Source organism: Nanorana parkeri, unplaced genomic scaffold, assembly GCF_000935625.1.
Source record: "Nanorana parkeri isolate BGI_ZX_2015 unplaced genomic scaffold, ASM93562v1 scaffold38, whole genome shotgun sequence".
Taxonomy (NCBI): domain Eukaryota; kingdom Metazoa; phylum Chordata; class Amphibia; order Anura; family Dicroglossidae; genus Nanorana; species Nanorana parkeri.
In genome coordinates, this window is record NW_017306306.1 from 1,310,961 (window position 1) to 1,329,289 (window position 18,329).

The following is an 18,329-nucleotide window of genomic DNA, read 5'->3' on the forward strand; positions in this document are numbered from 1 at the left end:
CTATCTACAGGACACCGTAGGGATATAGGGGCCGGCAGATTGAATCGCTCCTTTCTAATGTTCTAATTTTTGACAAATTTGCCATTGTAAACCTGGTTTGTGAGCTAATCAATTTAGGCCCCATTCACACATAGCGATATATCACACGATTTCCGCCGTGATATCGCGCATTTTTGCCGCGCGTTATCGCGAGAAGTCGCCGGCCAATGATATTCAACGGAGCTGTCTTAGCTCCGTGTCGCTCGCCGCGGTCGCTTCTACAGGACCCTTTTTTCGGCGGATTTTGCGCGATTTTGCTTTTTTCTATGGAGCCCGACGGAGAAGGTAGTGCTACCGTCGCTGGATCGTCGCCCCGAAAGTCGTGCTATCCCAGCCGCTGCAAAGGTAAGTCGCTACATGTGAATGGGGCCTAAGTGATTAGTACAGGTGAAACTCGAATAATTAGAATATCGTGCAAAAGTTCATTTATTTCACTAATGCAACTTAAAAGGTGAAACTAAGATATGAGATAGACTCATTACATGCAAAGCAAGATAATTCAAGCCGTGATTTGTCATAATTGTGATGATTATGGCTTACAGCTCATGAAAACCCCAAATCCACAACCTCAAAAAAACATGTAATGAGTCTCTCTCATATATTAGTTTCACCTTTTAAGTTGCATTAGTGAAATAAATGAACTTTTGCACGATATTCTAATTATTAGAGTTTCACCTGTATGTATATATAAAAACTTTGGGTCCTTTTGCCTGTACAGGATTTTACAGTAAGTCTCCTAACCGAAAAATAAAATATTTTTGTGATGGGTATATTTTCTGTTCACCATTTTGCACTGCTGACAACAGTTCATAGCAAAAAAAAACTTGGCTTCATTTATTGAACCTTCTGAGTTAAAGTGGACATGTTCCCAGAATATGGACTCCAATTTATTTATATCTTCTTGACACTCATTCATCTCCATAGCTATGGACACTGTGGAGAAATCTTCGGAGTTCACAACAGAGGCACTGAAATCTTAGCTCTTTCCCTATTAGTTTCTTTTACCCCAAAATCTTGGCAGCCTGACAGCCCTCAAATGTAAACAACCAGCAGGTGTTTATCAACAGTTAGAAACTGACTGAAACTGACTTTAGAGTGTTTGTTCTGATCTTTGAGAATCAATCACTTCACAATGCAAGCAGCTACTGAGGTCAGTGATTGTCTTGAACCAACTTTTAGCCAACCCAGTGGCATATCTAGGGTATTGGTACATATGGCACATTCCCTGGGTGCCACTTGAAGGGGGGGTGCCACTTCGGGTCAGTGAAAGTTTGCCGAGACAAACTGTCTTTTTTTTCTCTGCCCACCTCTCCCATACACATCTACCCGCCTGGCTCTTGGAAACCAGGGATGCTCTGGCTGGCGTCACGCCCACCTCCTAGCAACCACTGGTTACCAGGAGTTGGGTGGGATACCAACCAGAGCATCCCAGGTTGCTAAGAGCTAGGCGGGGTGGGGGGTGTAAAGGGCCATACACATCTCCCTGCCCAGTTCCCAGCAACCAGAGCGGGTGGGGAGATGCATTTGCGGAACGCCAGATCCTGCTATGCCTCTGCTGAGACCCCATGGAAGAGATCTCCCTACAGTAGTTTGTATTTCTGGTTTCACTCAGATGAGGAGGGCGTCACTCTTTGAATTTAAGATTACTGCAGCTTCACCAGGGAAAAGTGACACCACAATGAGAATTTGAAGATGTCGGGTGGAAGTTGAAATTCTGCTGTGAATATCTTATCACTGACATCCTTGAGAAATATAGGAAGCCAGTCTGTGATTTAACTTGCCAGTATCCACACAAAATCAGATATCAGTGATGTTCCCCTTTAACAATATACTTATAGATCAGACAACTTGATTGCAATGTTCCTTTTATTTAGAGAAGTGCTTAACGTTTTATTAGCCTTTATCCCCCACAAAGCAAGAGATGCACCTCTGGGAAATGCAGAAACAAAGCAGGCTTTTAATTAAAGCGGACCGTTACCCAAATCTTTAAAATAACAACAAACACACCTTTAGAAATGTTTAGTTAAGACGATCTACAAACACATACTTCTATGATTGCCGGCTTTGTGCTCTTTGCATACCTTATTCCTCTTTTCTTCCCCAGTCTTCTGACAGTGGCCATGATTACTAGCTCTCCTTTTACTTCCTGGATTTCTGGCACATGTGACTAGACATGTGACTAGAAATGTGACTAGGACATGTGACCATGCACATTATCTCAGGGGAGGAAAATGCCTTTCCCTGAGATCTCCTGAGATTACAGATGAGATTTCCCAGCAATGCTCTGCTGATGACAAGGCAATACCAGTGCGCATTGCGTTGGAAAACTGAAGTCATTTTGCTCTTGCAAAGCCGGAAGTGAATTCTCTGCAAGTGTAAGTATTTCACAATCACAGCATTTAACACCTGACATGTCTGCGTTATTATTATCATCATACATAAAGAGATGCATTGGTAGAATTAGATTATTTAGTGTAAAGGTCCGCTTTAACTTGAAACATCTGCTGCTGTAGGCTTCATTTTAAAGGAATCCATCACCTGACATACAGTGAAGCAGACAGGTTCTAACTTTCCTGTCCTATAATTAATATGCAGCACAGAAGTAATAGAATTGGAGCTTCCATCTGCGGCAGATTCCCTTTAATAACAGGCACTCAGCATCAAATGACTCAGTAAAGATGGACAAATTGCAGTGACTCTTTACAGGGTTAAGTATTATTTTCCAGAGTTACTTAGCAGTCAGTAGTGGGCAGATATCACCCCTTCAGGTAATTCCATCACCTCTGGCCAATAAGATCCTCTTTTTTATTTAAATTTAATTCCATTTATAGTGGCAACAAACTGACCAGGGTCCCACCTCTGACTGTATAAGATGCTGGGGCATAAACAGGACCCCTCACACAGATTTTCCACCTTGCTGGGACTACTGCCCTCCTGGCCATTGTTCTTGGAGAGACTTATGTCAGTCTCTGGCTAACCCTACATACCTGAAAATAGCTCAGATGAGAGTACTTGAATGGGGACCCTGGCAGCCCCTGTTCAGTTCCCATCCATTAAATACTATAATAAAAATATAAATAGTACTATATTAATGAAGATAATGCATGTTCCCTTCTTCCAATAATGTTATAATATACAAGATTTTATATCACCTTAACCTGAAATGAAATTTTAAGAGTTTCTTTCCCATGAGTTCCAACAGCATAGATTCTTTATCATCATGCTATGAATTTAATGTAAAGTCAAAGTCACTTAGCCCAGACCAGAAAATGGTCATATTGGTGATTACAAACTTCTCCATACTGGTTCTCATAGAACCAAAACTATCAGAACATATTTGATTCCAGACTGAGCTAAGACTACATCAACAGACACTTTTCTTCCGCCGATTGTTTAATCTCAGTGAATGTGGCTGTGGCTTTTTCTTTAAAGGTGTCCATGTCCATATTCTGGATGCTTTGGATGTGGCCCATGAAGGAGCTCTTCTCTTCTTCTTCGACTTGATCTTCAGCCATCATCTTCTGCAGATCCTCTGGTAGCTCCACGTCATCTCCAGCCATCTGTATTTGGTTGTCATCCTTTTCACTCTGTGGAAAAAAATAAAAGATCATTTATATAGGATTGTTTGGGGCAGCAAGAAAGAATAGTAGCATCAGCGGTGGGGTTACTGTAATTTCATGGAAGTCTCCCTCAACCAGTCCCAATCTATCACCTTCTTCACTCCAGAAAAGTTACCTAGGCAGATGTGGCTATTTTCATACTTTAATTTCTCAATAGCAAAATAGTTCCTCCCAAGAGTTGTTTTCACATGCTGTTCTATTCTACTTGTGCTGTTCTACTATTACTATTTGAGTATACTGTGACATATGTTAAGAAATAAAAGTTAGAAAAAGTACTGAGGACTGAAAATGGAAACAGAAAAGGTGGTAAGCCTGATCCCTGTTGGTCAATGGGTGTCAATTTCAACACAATAGATGTTGGTCTGAATGCCGAGTGCCACCATTGCTTTATGAACATGTCTATGGCCTTCAATTCATTTGAAGTATTATTAAACTCTCAAACATTTTTGGGTAATGAATCCAGATCAAAATTGCCTACCAAATAATTTTTTTTTAAAGGACATTGTTTTATTAACCCTTGCAGTGGGACTACCCCCACACTGACAGGGTAGACTGCTCGTTTGTATCTAGGTTAAAAAAAATTCTAGCTGCCTTCTTCTTAGACCGGTCCTTTTTGTGTCTCCTTCCCTCCTCTGCAGCGGTCCACGGGCCCATAAATCAGTGCCTATACACTGTGGATAGACGTAAGAACGCTCAGGGACATTCCAATGTGCTCCAGAGGAGGATAAAGGCTGTAGGAAGCGCTCTGACAGCTAGCTGAGTCAGACCTTCGGGTGAGTATATCTTTGTTATTTGTATCCCTACACACAAATAAGCATTAAACCCTTGCAATGCAGGAGTAGCCCCAATGCAAGGGTTAATAAAATGTTTTCCTAGAGATCTTTAATTTTTTGCCCAAGCATTAACAGTCATCATTTTTCCCCAACAGCTGGCTCCAACTCCTCAGCTTGGTTTGGCTTTCCTGAAATTCCTGTCCAATGCAAGAACACAAGGGACAACACATTCTTCAGCATCAATTCATCTACTAACCGTGAGAAGGGAGAAAGGAAGAGAGGAACAGGGTAGTGGCTTGCCTTGCTGTGACTGTGTGTTTGTGGAGGCACGCACAGCTTACTAGCACACACGGGTTGGCTCCATATGGCCTTGCAAGGGAAAGGAGACACCCTAAAACAGGATATCAGGGCCAGTGCTCAGGGGACTTTTGCAGGAAGCTAAAACTTGTAAAAATCAAGAACCATCATCAGATTTTTATCAGAATTTGAAATAGCTTTAAAACCTTTTGACTGTATATCACGTTAAGGAAGGCCTGCATCTTGCACACTCATCCCTACAGGCTCTGGATGTGATGTCCAAAAAGGACTGCGGTCTCTGCTGGCAAGTTTGGCACGGAGTACCAGCTGCTGATCCAGTGGGTGACGGATGCATTGACCCCTTTTTCAGCTGTAACTTCAGCAAGCTCTGTTCCAATGGTACTGCTTCAGTGCAACTAGGGGTCACCACAACCTTCCTGATGGTACTGATAAACATTGACAAAGATTGAGCCGTTCATGACATAATACTGTCATAATATCATGGCTCAAATGATGCCAGTACTGAACTGGGGTCTCTCAAGGACAAAGAACACTGTTGGCTGCCACAGGTAACTAACTAGCATAGCCTTTGAAGAAGCCTTTAATGCATTTCAATGAAACTTTATGGCTGGCAGGTAAATGTGCCTTCTGGGGTCCTCATGACTTCAGATGAAACATGGTCCTGATAAGATTCCTTTTGATGTGAACATGCCTAGAAATTTCTGAAGTGCATGGCCACTGTACACACAGGGCTGAATTTCCCACAGGGCCAACCGAGCTGGCAGGGAGCAGAGGGTGTCAGGGGTGTGGTTTTTCTATCTCCCGATGCCCGGGACATGAAGTTCCGGGTGTCGGGTCGGTAGTTGTTTTCTACATTTAGCCCTGCTTTGGGCAGGTAGGGCTAAATTAAGAGTGGGAAATCCGCTCGTTCATTTACAAGTGATCTTGGCGATGTCACCGAGATCACTTGTATGCAGCCTACTTTTCCGTGCTCCCCCCGCCGGCTAGAGATCCTCTCTTCAGGATGGAGAGTGGGGAGCAGAGCAGAGAACGTCAATCTTAATACAAGTTAGCTAAATAAACGTGAGATTGTAGTCCATCACTGGAGCGAGCTTGGAGTGGTGGCTACTTTACAACAAACTCAGGGACCATGGGGAACCAAAGTAGCCCCCCTCCAGAAGGAAGGACAGTGTCAGCACCAATTCAGAGATGATTGGAGGATCTACAGCCGAGTGATACACAAATAAGATACATTTTTGATAATAGTTAATTTTAATGCATTTTTAGGATTTAAATCCTGAGCTTAGTGTCACTTTAAGGTAGGGTTTAGGGGGTTAGGTGTTAAAGAGTTAGTGAAGGACTCACTAGAAATGAGAACTCTTAGCATGAGTGGTGAGCTTCCGAAAAATACAGACAATGATAATTTTGTGTGGGTATTTTTTAGGGGAGGAGGAAGTGAAAGGTTGAGTTACAAGCCTGCCTTCTTAGTAAATAGTATAGGTGACTGTGAGGTTGGTTTAAAGCAAGGGAACCAAAACTTCGTCCCTCCAACTGTGGTGAAACTACAAATTCCTTCATGCATCTGCCTCTGAAAGTCATGCCTGCCGCTGTCAGAATGTTGCAATGTCTTAAGAAGTTTGTAGTTGCACCAGTGGGGTCACAAGGGGGTTGTGGGGGATGCAGCCACTGACAGTGATTTTGGTGTCACCCCTCTAAAAAAGTCGGGCACTCGGTCACGGACAGAGAGCCCGACAATGTCAGGAGAGAGGAGGGGACCCGGCAGCATACCTCACCCCACTGAGTGAACATCCCCACCTCTCTCTTCCGGCGTCCATTACCAAGTTGGCGGCCGGTGGGCGTCAATTGGATAGCCACGCATGCGCGATGACGTCATGGCGGGTTGTCACCCAGTCCCCGATCCTGGGTGACACCCGTCCTTGGGATGCCCCCGAGTTGCACAGCCAGAGGGCGGAAGTTTGGCAGTTGGGTGTGGAAGGGTTAGAGGCTTTGTGATCCACACACCCACTCCCAGAGACAGATTTGGCTGGAGTAAGGCTTTAAGGTCAAAGGTTAATTTGCTGGATTAGGTAATGGTTAAGCTGGAGGGTGGAGGCTGCATGTTAAGGTTTATTTTTAGCACTTAGATTAGGTTTTAAGTTTTGGGTGAAGGTAGGCTTAAGGTCAGCTTAAGGTTAAAGATTAGGGTTAAGGTCAAGACCATAATGGACAACAATTTGTTTCACAAATACCAGTGCGAGTTCTCTGTGCTATAAAACAACATACCGTTAAAATACTCCTCCTTTGCACTCTACTAATTAACCAATTCAACCTAAAACTGTAAACTCCTGGACCAAAGCAAGTTTAACATTTCCATCATTGGCCCCCTGATTTATGGGGGAGAGTGAGAGGAGAGAGAAAGAGAAGAGAGAGAGGCACTGCAAATAAATAAAATAAGAGTAAAACCTTCCCAGGCGCACTCATGGCAAGTAGATATAAATGGTGCCGTGGAAGAGGTACTTGTAATGAAGCAGTGTAAATAAATAAACTGGTCAACATTTCTTGTGCTACAGAGCCATGCGATGTGAATGGTAACCCAATGCACCTTCACAGACCACTGATCCGCAGTATTTTGGAACCTGGCCTTGGGGCGGCAGGGGGAGTAAATGCGGCCCTGTATATGCTGGGGGTTCTTAGCAGCGTTTCAATATTCTAGAAGTATATATGTTGGCTGCTTTTTGGCACGGAGTTTAAATGCATGTAGCAGGTTTTATCTATGCCAAATTTCCTGCCAGCTAGAAGTAGTAAGTTAAAAAATGGCTTATGGCCACATTGGAGTCTGATAGCAAATATTCCTAGATGTATTCTTTACATACAAGTGCTACACAATGGAGTCCTCATTGAGGAAAGGAGATACAAGTCTAGTTTCCTACACCGATTGCCAAGCTCAGCACTGACCATCATAAAGGTAGTACCGGTAAGCTAAAAATGGCTTAGGGCAACATTGGGATCTGCTTCCCATGGATCCGATTTTTTTGTTTTCGGTACGGATCAACTGGAATCTATTTGGATGGAGTTTATTATGTTGTTAAATGTGAAAATGTAAAAACAAAACCGCGTGGGGTCCCTCCCCTCCAGATTGAAGGACAGGAACAGGAAGTTCAGGGAAGCCAAGCTGAGAGAGTTGGAGCTGTTTGGAAACATAATGACTGTAAGTGCTTGGGCAAAAATATAAAGAAACCCTTTGCTGGGAAATGTATACTGTATTTGTTTGGTATGGATTCATTCTTTAAGTTTAATATTACTTTAAGGTCCAGCTGTAATCTAATTCAAAATTGCATACACAAATTCAGGTGCAGCCACACATTAACTTTGCCAAGCCCTTGCTGTTTATTTTAGAGGTGCTAATGCTGCACATTAGCACCTCTGATTTGGCGGGGGCGTGTCTGACCGCTACAGAGCCCTGTCAAATCAATGCTAGAGATGTTCAATCAGCAGGGAGCTTGAGCATTGCTGATTACATAGCTCTAGCTCTGAACCAGAAGGGGGAGGGGGTGTATTGGACCACCACAGGGAGCAGCTGAATGGGCAGCTGAATGCACAGGGAGCCCGCTGATTTCTTTCTAAAGCATTTTCAATTAGACTAGGGGTAGCCAAATGTTGGCCCTCCAACTGTGGCGAAACTACAAATCCCATAAGGCATCCACCTCTGGAAGTCATGCCTGTGGCTGTCAAACTCTTGCAATGCCTTATGGGACTTGTAGTTCCAGAACAGCTGGAAAGCTGAAGTTTGGCTTTATACCATTCTAATGGAGACTTCAGATGGGATTTAATGTGTTCACTAAACAGCCGGAGCCCATAGCAAGCTTGTAATCCAGAATGGCCATACAAATCAGAAGCACACTTCACAGCGCCGGTTTATATTGCTTACCTGCGGCAGTCTGTACTTCTCTCGCAAGTGTACACGCAGTGTGGCTCTTTCCGCTTTCTTCTGGTTGAATGCGGCATCTCTTTCCATCCTGCCAATCAAAAGAAAGAAATTAACTTAAAGGGAAATGACACCTTTCCTTTAAAAAATTACCGGTTTGAAGATGGTGGGGGGCGGTGTGCTCCTAGCCCCACTTCATGCCCCATCCTGACTTGACCCAGCCCCCAGAGCCAATCCTTATCCCAAAGTTATGGATGCAACTTGCCAACTTCCCTTACCTTCATTGTTCTAACATACCAGAGGCTATGCACCTTGGAGACCTGCCGCTTATATGGGTATGGCCCGCCGCAAGATTTACGCACTCTCCCCCAGATTTTCAAGGACCGGCAAGAGCTGATTGGATGCTGCCGGAACCATGATGCTTGCCAAGTCTCGAGCCCCTCTCTCTCGGTGAACCCATTCCTGGAGCTCCTGCCCTTTACAAAAAAAAAGAGAACTCTCTCTGAGGCTCCCACCGGCTTCCTGGGATCAGTCATGTTGTCAAATTGAAAAGAAAGACACCGGCACTCCAAGGCAAATCCAGTACGTCTGTTTATTCACGTGTTTGCCTGATGAAGAATTTCCTGTGAGACCCTGAAACGTTGTATTCAGTGTTTGAATATGCAACAAGTATGTGAATAAACAGATGTAATGGATTTGCCTTGGCGTGCCGGTGTCTATCTTTTCACTTGTATACTTTGACGGAAGCCACCTGTTGACACCTGATGCACCTCTTATCTGATGGAGCAGCGGATCTGAGTGCGATGGGTATGCGGACTTAATGTTGTCACATTGGACGCCTCAAGGTGCCCATCTCCGTTGCCCCGAGTTATGAACCAGGCTCCCTTTGGATTGGCCGAGGGTGACAGAGGCCATTGCCTGTCCCTTCTGAACGGCACTCGCCTATTTCTTAGGACCGATTGACTGATAATATCATATTAAATATTATATTTTTGGCCATTATTTTTGACACAAACACCAGCCACCAGTGACATTTACAAATTAAAACCAAAAAAAAAAAGGAAATCACACTGAAAAATGAGTTTCTTCTCAACCCACTTTAACACTATACCCTTAGCTTCAAACAAACCCTGTGTGTTTTAATTAAAGGAACCGCTAAGGATATCACTACAATTAAACCTAACTCTTAGCCTAACCCCTAACACACAATACGTAACATTAAAGTGTATCTAATTCTAAAAACTAAATTGTAATATATAATGCAGCTTACAATTCATTAGATGAGTCTGTGTTAGTTTCCTTTTTTCCAGCTGGTCATCCTGCAAACAACAAACTTCCTGTCCCTGGGTGGCCATGCTGACTTCTCCATTGCATCTATGGAGGGAGCCATTGTTGTGACCTGACAAATATGCTTGCCTTTGTTCATCTCCATTATGTTAGGAGATTAGTAGTTATCAGATTGTTTGTTCTTTCAGTTCATCTCAAAGGAAGTGACATGGATATAAATATTCTTATCCTAAAAAATGAAAACGACCTTTTTCTGAAGGTCTGGGATCTGCAATCATGGATGTAGCTACCGGTCATAGTACACAATAGCACCCTACACCTCTTCCCCATGGCCTTTCTCTATGGCACCTGCTGACAATGGTGTTCACATAAAGAATGCCTACATCAAGGACAGCCGGAGAGCTGTCAGCATAGTCAGCACACTACTAGGGACAGTAGTGCAGGGAATGTTTTTATAACCTTCATTTTCCAGCTAACTACTCTGTCCTCACCAGTCATTTTTCTACATTCACTGGTCTGTTAAGGGGCATAAGAACGGCCCCTAATTGGTGTAAATGCGAAGTCCATCCACCTCTTCCACCACCACAGCAAGCAAATGTTGAACGCCATGATGTATTAGTTAGCAAAGAAAAAAAAAGTAGTAGCTGCAATATTATTATTAAATGAATAATAATAATAATATTTTATATTATGTTGATACGATATGGCGGCTCTCTTCCCGAGGTCCCATGACAGCAATGCAAGGTTTTCTTCTCGAGTCGAATAGACTTAGAAATTAAGCCTCTCCTTTTTCTGGGCACACTAATAAAAGATTTCTAAGTCATATTTTGGGACTCAGGAAATTTTTTTATTTACGACATTGTTGTCATTGGAATTTATGGATGGCACCCTGGTTTCAGTAGTGTCACAGTGCGTAGTTACCTCTGGTAGCAACCTCCTTCAATATACAGTATGTTCGAGACTATTTAATAGAGTATATGACTTTCTATTATTTAGGAATGTTTTATTATTTTTAAATGTTTCATTATGTATTTCAAGTTGTCACTTTACTTTTAAGCAACTGTTTTATATAGAATTTAATACATTGTTGCAGCTCATAGCAGAGGCTGAATATCCATACATTGATCATTCGTTTCTTTGCCAGCAAGTGCCCGCTGCTGGCTCTGGTGAGTCAGGGCCCAGTCACACCATATCCAGTGTGTCCCGATGCAGTTCGCGCCTGGAATGCACTGGATTGCATACATGAAGCTGGGCCACGTTCTGGGACAGGAGGGGCATGTCGGTGCCTTTCATGTCAATGGCACCGCAGACATGGCTCCCACCTGAAGTGCAATCGCCTGCACCAGAATGCGAGGTAGAGGAATGCCCTCCATTCCAGTGCAGTGCGATCTGAAAAAATAGCGCATGCAGCATGCACAACATTAGGATGCATTTTTGGGAAGAAAAATATAATCTACCAGATCTGATCTGGACATAGTGTGAATGGGCACTAGAGGTGGAGAGTGAGGGTGTGGCTGGGTCCATGAAAATAAATATTAGCAGTGCAAAGGACAAAATAGAGAGATTTTCTCTTCTGGTTCCTGTAGCTCCAAGCGGGCCCTCTCCTACCCCAGGCCCCATGGACTGCTATGGTTGCAATATGTTACATTTTGTTCTTGGGGTTAGCTATTCTTTAACCACTAAACGTAACTCCTAAACTTAAAGCAACCCTGCCATGAAAAACTATGAAAACTGCTTTTATCTGTAAAGCAGTAAGCACTCTGCCCAGTGCTCACTCCAACAAACACCGCTCCAGTCACGAGTTCTCATCCTCCACAGTCTTCTGGAAAGCCGACACTTGGCAGACCATCCCTAAACTTTGGCAGCCTGAGGCTGTTGTCTCAGGAAGCATCCCTTTGGCTCACGTGGGGGGATGGCACACAGAGCGGCATGGCCGCATTTTGCTGCACAATGTTTGCAGTATGCCTGCTGCCCCCTTTCAGGCCAGAGAGTCCCAGGTGTCAAAGAGCCAGGCGGGGAGATGTGTAAGGGTCATACACATCCCGCCCAGCTCGTAGCAACCTAGGATGCTCTGGCCAGCGTCCACTGGTAGCCAAGAGCTGGGATGCTTTGGCCAGTGTCCAGTGACACCTTTAACTGATCACTTCAGTTAAAGAAAAAACAAAACTGTCTTATGCCATTTTAATTTGCCTAAAGCCACAGTCATAATGTTCAAGTCCTGAGCCTTTCCTGTTCCTTTGTTTAATTCCTGTGGGTGTGGGTACTTATTCTCCTCTGGGTGCCTAATGCTGAACCCCCCCTATCTCCGGTATAAATAATTTAACAGCCCTGCTGTAGATGGGCTTTGATCAAATTGGAGGTTGCCTTGAAAAGTAGCATCTTTTGCTGATCATAGATCTCTCCTCTTCTATACTATAGATGTACTCAAGTAGTCTGGTTTGGCATTGTTAATTAACATGGAAGAAAAGCACTCCTCCAGCAAAGATTTAATTAAAGTGGCTGAAAGCACACTTCAGACGGTGCTAGCATGTGATAACACACCAAGTCAACTGTATCTCATCACAATGAATGGCCTACCTTAAACAGCCATTGATTGATGGGCAGCCTTGAACATGGCTCAGGGAGCATTTTTACATTCAACAAGGTCATGAAAAATTGTCATTGTGGTGCTACTGTTGTTGAAGAGCATTCATGAAGAAGTTTCTTCCCTCTAAGGAATATCTAAGGAATGACGAGCACCACCAGCGGGTCTTTTTTAAATGATTTTTATTTCCCCAAGTACCGCCCTATATCTAGTGAAAGAAAAGTCCTTTGAAACAACCTCATAGGAGGGAATGTGATTCCTTCTGTGCTTATGATGGCACTTGGAGTTAGCATCTAACCTTACTAGTGATGTGTGGGGATGAGTTGAATTGAAAAAGTGTTCACTTCGCCAAAATAGGGACATTTCAGTGAAATTCTGCCATTTTGGTCAAATGCTTTGAAGTCAATTGACAAGGCAAAATAACAAGGTTTTGGTGGTTTTTAAGGGTGCCGTTGGTTTTAAAACAGAACTAAACCCCCTTATCCTCCAAGGAATATTGGATTCCTTAAGTTCTATCCCACTCCCCAAAACTATATTCATCTAGAAGTTTGTAAACTTACTTATTGAAGATGTCCATAGGATGTACTCCCTCGATGCACTGACACAATTTCACTCAGCACTGTGAATATGCACTTCTTACAAAGCCTCTCGTCTGCACTACAACTCAACATCTGAACAATGTCTGGTTTGGCATTGTCAACTAACAACGAATAAAAGCACTCCTCCAGTAAAGATTTACTTAAAGCGGCTGAAATTACACTACAGACGGTGCTAGTATGTGATAACACATCAAGGCAACAGTAGCTCATCACAATGAACGGCTCAATGAATATGTTTTCCTTAGGGTAACTGAAGGACACAAACTAGCATCCTCCCGTCACCCTAAGCATATATACTGAGACGCCACAGTACACCGCGAGCTACTGCTCGCGGTATACTGAGACGTCGCAGCTGAAGCGGACCCCGACAATTATGTCTGGATCCGCCCAGCTGCGTGAGTGAAAGCTGACTCTGCCTTTCTAGAGGCAGAGCCAGTTGTACCCGCCCCGTTCGATCCGCCAGTCAGCGCTGGCGGATCGGGGAGGGGGGAATCCAGCCTCCCCTGTCAAGGCAGAGAGCTGCGACAGGATCGAGAGGTGAGTGAACGCCTGTATGTGTTCGCTCACCTTGTCACAGGTCGGCTAGAACTATGAGGATGAGTGAAAAGCACTTCCCTCATAGTTCTCCTTTAAACAGCCAGTGATTGATGGGCAGCCTTGAACATCAGAGATGCTCAGAGAGCATTGTTATATTCAACAAGGTCATGAAAAAAATTGTCATTGTGATGCTATTGTTGTCAAAGAGCATTCATGAAGAAGTTTCTTGGATATCTAAGGAATGATAAAAACACCACCAGCGTGTCCTTTTCAATCGATTTTTATTTCACCAAGTACCGGCCTATATCTGGTCAAAGGAAAGTCCTTTGAAAGAACCTCACCAGAGGCAATGTGATGTTTAGGCATGAGTTAAATTGGAAGTGCTCACTTGCACAAAATAGGGAGATGTCAGTGAAATGCATTGAAGTAAGTGGACAAGGCAAAATAACTTGTTTTTTGGCGTTTTTAAGGGTGCGATGGGCTTTTAAAAAGAACTAGACCCCCTTATCCTGTAAGGATGGAGCTTCTAGAGCCTTGGCTCTCAACTGGTGGGTCATGACCCAAAAGTGGGTCCCAACCCTGTATTTAGTGGGTAACCGCATGCCTTCCACTTTTCTAAGTAAGAGGCTCCTCAGCGTCTAGCACAGCACTGTCAGTTCTCACGTTAAGGAGCCATACAAAATGTGCTGCCTGGTGCGGAGTGTCAGCTTGAGGTGGTGTGACTTTTTACTATTTGATTTAACCCTTTAGTGAAAGTACCGCTTACTCATTCACAAGGTGAAGCGGCATCTGGGTGCCCCCTTATTTAAACGGGTACCCCGATGCAAATAAGCTCCCTTGCCCGCAGCTTGCCCTTGTACCCATCGGCATGGGGACACCCTCCCAATGCCGAGGGCACGTGGCCTGGTGAGGCGCAGGGAGGGGGGGCGCTCGATCGCCCCCCTCTTTCCTGCCCTGCCAGTGCTCGAATCAAGGGTCTGGTAGGACTGTTAGGGGGGACCCCACGTCTCCCCCCCCCATTTCATCTTCTGCAAACTAAAAAAAATTAGATTATTTTTTTTCCTAATGTCATTTTGCTGCAACGAACGAAACATAAACGAAATTGCGACCTGACTACCGCTAAAAAACACGAAAATTTGTCTAAAAGCGAAATTTCAACCGGACTACCGCTAACGAAATCGGATATTCGGATTCGTTTGCATTAGTTTTAGCTGTAATTCGGAAATCGGATGCATCCGAATCTCCGAATTTCGATTCGGAACGAAACGTATCGCACATGTCTAGTTGAGACTACACCTCTACAGGTTGTGCAAGGGAGCTGTACAAGCAATGCACATATGGATGGAGCTCCAGCACAGCACAGCAGCCCACACTGGACCCCAGGCTGATAACAGCCATTTGAGGGCCTAAGGGGTCAGTTGAGAGATGGCATAAACACCCTGGCAACTGTGACGGTTATCACAGGCAAGTCATGTCTTGAATGTAACATACAGGATATATGAGCTAGCAGGCAGAATGTAAAGAGAAAAACACTGCAGAAAATAACATTTGTATCTATAAATGTAATACCATTTATTGAAGACAGTTACTGTAAATCAGTTGGTTTATTTCCCCTTTAAGTCCCCATTCACGCTTTCACGTAATGCGTCAGAAATGTGTGACACGCTTGTGGCGCCAGTAATTGTTAATGATACTGTAGCGCTCACCCCCGAAGGAGCCGCTGAATATTGAAATAGGTTCTCCTACCTGTTGGTTCCAGCTGCCAGACCAAATGCAGCCGGTAAAATGCGCATTTTTTTGTGTCCGCGCATGTTCAAAAAAACCTGGGTAGCTCGCAATTAAAATGCTGCATGAGCTTATTGACCCATTTAAATTTCTCTTGCCCCTCCAGCCTTCTAGTGTCTATGGCCACCTGAATCTGTAGTGCGGTGCAGACTTGCAGCTTTAGTGCATGCACATTTTTAAACATGGGATAACAAACTTAAAGGAGAACTATGAGGTGAGAGATTTCCACTCATCCTCACAGTTAGACAGGTCGGATCTATTGATCGGGAAGTGAGCAGAAACATGCTGCCGATCCGCTCACTTCCCGATCAGCTTCCTGCAGTGAGCGGTGACTGTCAGTTACCACCCTCTACTCTCCGATACTCTAGCGCTGACTGGCGGAACGGATGGGGGAGGGGGCGGGCACAGCTGGCTCTGCCTCTATATAGGCAGAGCCAGCTGTCACTCACACAGCTGGGTGGATCTCGACAGTATTGTCGGGATCCATCCCGTCTGTGTCGCGCTCAGTATATCGCGGCGAATAGCTCGCTATATACTGAGCTTTGGGTCACAGGAAGAGGTTAGTGACCCTAAAGAGAACTATGGGGAAAAACACTTACCCCGTAATTCTCTTTTAAAGATTCATAAATAAAGAAAACTAATATTAAAAAAAAGTATTCCCCTATAAGTAAATTCTATAGTATCAGCTGCCTATATTTGTGAATCTACTGATTATTTTGAAATAAGGTGCCCACTGCATATGCATTTTTTTACATCATATGCTCAGTTTAGATTGTGCAACTTTGCGACAGGTTTACTTTAATGCCCAATTAAAGTCACAAACCTTTAATGCCTCTTTAAAGCCCTGTATCCCCATTTGTGAGTGCTTCCTGCCCACTCCCTCCAGTGCCCTGTGCTTGCATTGCTGAGTAATAGCCACACCCCTGTGTCCTCACACAAATTTGTATTACAGCAAAAAGGAGGCGTGTCTGAGCTGGTCTGTTTCTCAGTGCTGATTGCCGAGTTCACTGGACTAACTCTGGTTCTGTCATATTAACACACCCTACACAACTAATGTAAAATGGAAGTGAAGGTAAAACTTCAAAAATGGAAGCTGCTGGTACAATGTCTGTCTGACTGTATCTGAGATATAACTGTATCTGGTTTTTATTAATCTCTGGAATGCCTAAGACTGCTAAAGGCAGTCCTGGAATACCACTGGACAAAACAAAACTTGTTGAATGCAAAGTTTTCAGCCACGCTTTGCATTGATTCTGTTGTTAAGATGAAGGTATGTTCCAGCACCAATGTTCACATAAAATGCACTGCATGCAATGTTTTCCATGGTGGTGTTCCAATTAGTATCTGTTTAAAGCTCTAGATTTGTATACATCCTAATTGAACCTGTATTTAAACCGGCCTAAGTAATCTAGCTGATTGAAACAGGCATTTCCACAGTTCAGTTAGGAAATTGGTACTGGTGGCCTGCCCCCTTCCACTTTTCATGCTGATGGACCAATAAGGAGGCTTGAGAAGCTTCAGGAGGAAGGACACAGTACCGTCTTCCTAGTTTAAACTTAGTAATTGCATTGTAGGCTTTCAAGACTCAGCTTTGTCCTGGATTTTGTTGCTTCTTAAAGAAAAGACAATTCAATAATGTAATTTTCGATACAGGTACACTTTACGGTGTAATACAAAGTGTGTACAAACAGAACAGGTTAATCTGAACGGCTGAGCAAACTGTAAACATTTGTACCCTTCATGGTAAAAATAAACAATTACCCTTTTTGCTTTTCTGAACATTGTGTTACCATAAATGCCATTGTGTTACTTTATACTTCAAGAACACTTTTCTCAAACATCTCTAGCAAAGAATTGTGAGCTGAAATACTTTCTTTTGTTGGCTGAAAATAACAAGCTTTCATTACTCATCTTTCCTGTTCAGGCAAGGTATAAAAACACAAGCTGGCTGGACGTGTGCAGTTTTAATCTACTCAGCCAGTAAATTAATTTATTAATGGCCATCAAAGTACTCCCCGTTATTTAGACTGCCAACGTGCTTTATAAGGCCATAGCATATCTGCTAATACCTTATAATTATTTCCAAATACATTTTGCTGGTTAGCTAGCATGTTGAGGCACATCATGGAGATCACTGTCACAGATCACGAGCCTTCACTTTGGGGGTCATGCATGAATCCAGTTAGTACATGTTAACTAAATTAAACATTCCTTTTGTTGTATCAATGTAAAATGTTCTTTTTTAATATGCAACTAGGTTCAAAAATCAGAAGAGGCATTAGTAGACAACAAAGCTTTGTCACGTAAAAAAAAACACCAAGGGAATTTTGTGGTACGGGGGTCAGTGTTGCAAATCATGGACATTTCCAGAGACAAATATTGAAGAACAAGGACTTTCCTTAGAAGTTAGGGAACATCTATCAGGTCTCGCCACAAGGGTACCGTGAATGTGCCCTTTGGCTGAGGCCCAGTTGAAGTGGTACGGACAAGAAAATATAAAATACTCACTTCTCCTCTAGCAGCTGCCTCTGGTACTCCTCATACTCTTCACGGGTCATTCCTGCTGCTGCTGCCGGGTCAGAAGCTTCACTCCCTTCCTTCTTCTCTTCACTAGTGTCCCCCAGTCCAAAACTCTTCAGTTGACTGCTTACCATTCCCTTCAGCAGGAAGGCCATGTTGCTGTCTATCCAAACATACAAAGTAGCAGAGGGAATCAGCTGGGAGCAGGACCCAGGCTGGGAAGTCAGGCAGGAGAAAAAGGTCTGCAGCAGTTTGAGCTCGTCAAGGGCACACTGTTACTGGGAACTATATGCCAAAAATGGTTTGTCAGCCATAATCTGGATTAGCGGGTGAACTGTTTCGTCCACGGAGGCAGATGGTTCA

At 43.7% G+C, this 18,329-nt stretch overlaps 1 protein-coding gene across 1 annotated transcript; it reads right to left on the minus strand.

Moving 5' to 3' along the window:
- Nucleotides 1–3,398: 3,398 nt before the first annotated feature.
- On the minus strand, nt 3,399–18,121 carry CPLX4 (complexin 4). The gene is made up of 3 exons (XM_018570505.1): nt 17,955–18,121; nt 8,658–8,745; nt 3,399–3,626 (listed from the first exon to the last, which is right to left on the minus strand). Exons 1-3 carry the CDS (start codon nt 18,119–18,121, stop codon nt 3,399–3,401), a joined length of 483 nt encoding a protein of 160 aa, XP_018426007.1.
- Between the last annotated feature and the right edge of the window lie 208 nt (nt 18,122–18,329).

Excerpts from the sequence above, each read along its gene's own strand:
- CPLX4 (XM_018570505.1), bottom strand. The coding sequence starts at position 18,121 with ATGGCCTTCCTGCTGAAGGGAATGGTAAGCAGTCAACTGAAGAGTTTT. Across the intron at positions 8,746-17,954 it reads AGGCAGCTGCTAGAGGAGAA|GATGGAAAGAGATGCCGCAT; the intron begins GTGAGTATTTTA and ends TTTGATTGGCAG. Across the intron at positions 3,627-8,657 it reads AGAAGTACAGACTGCCGCAG|AGTGAAAAGGATGACAACCA; the intron begins GTAAGCAATATA and ends TTTTTTCCACAG.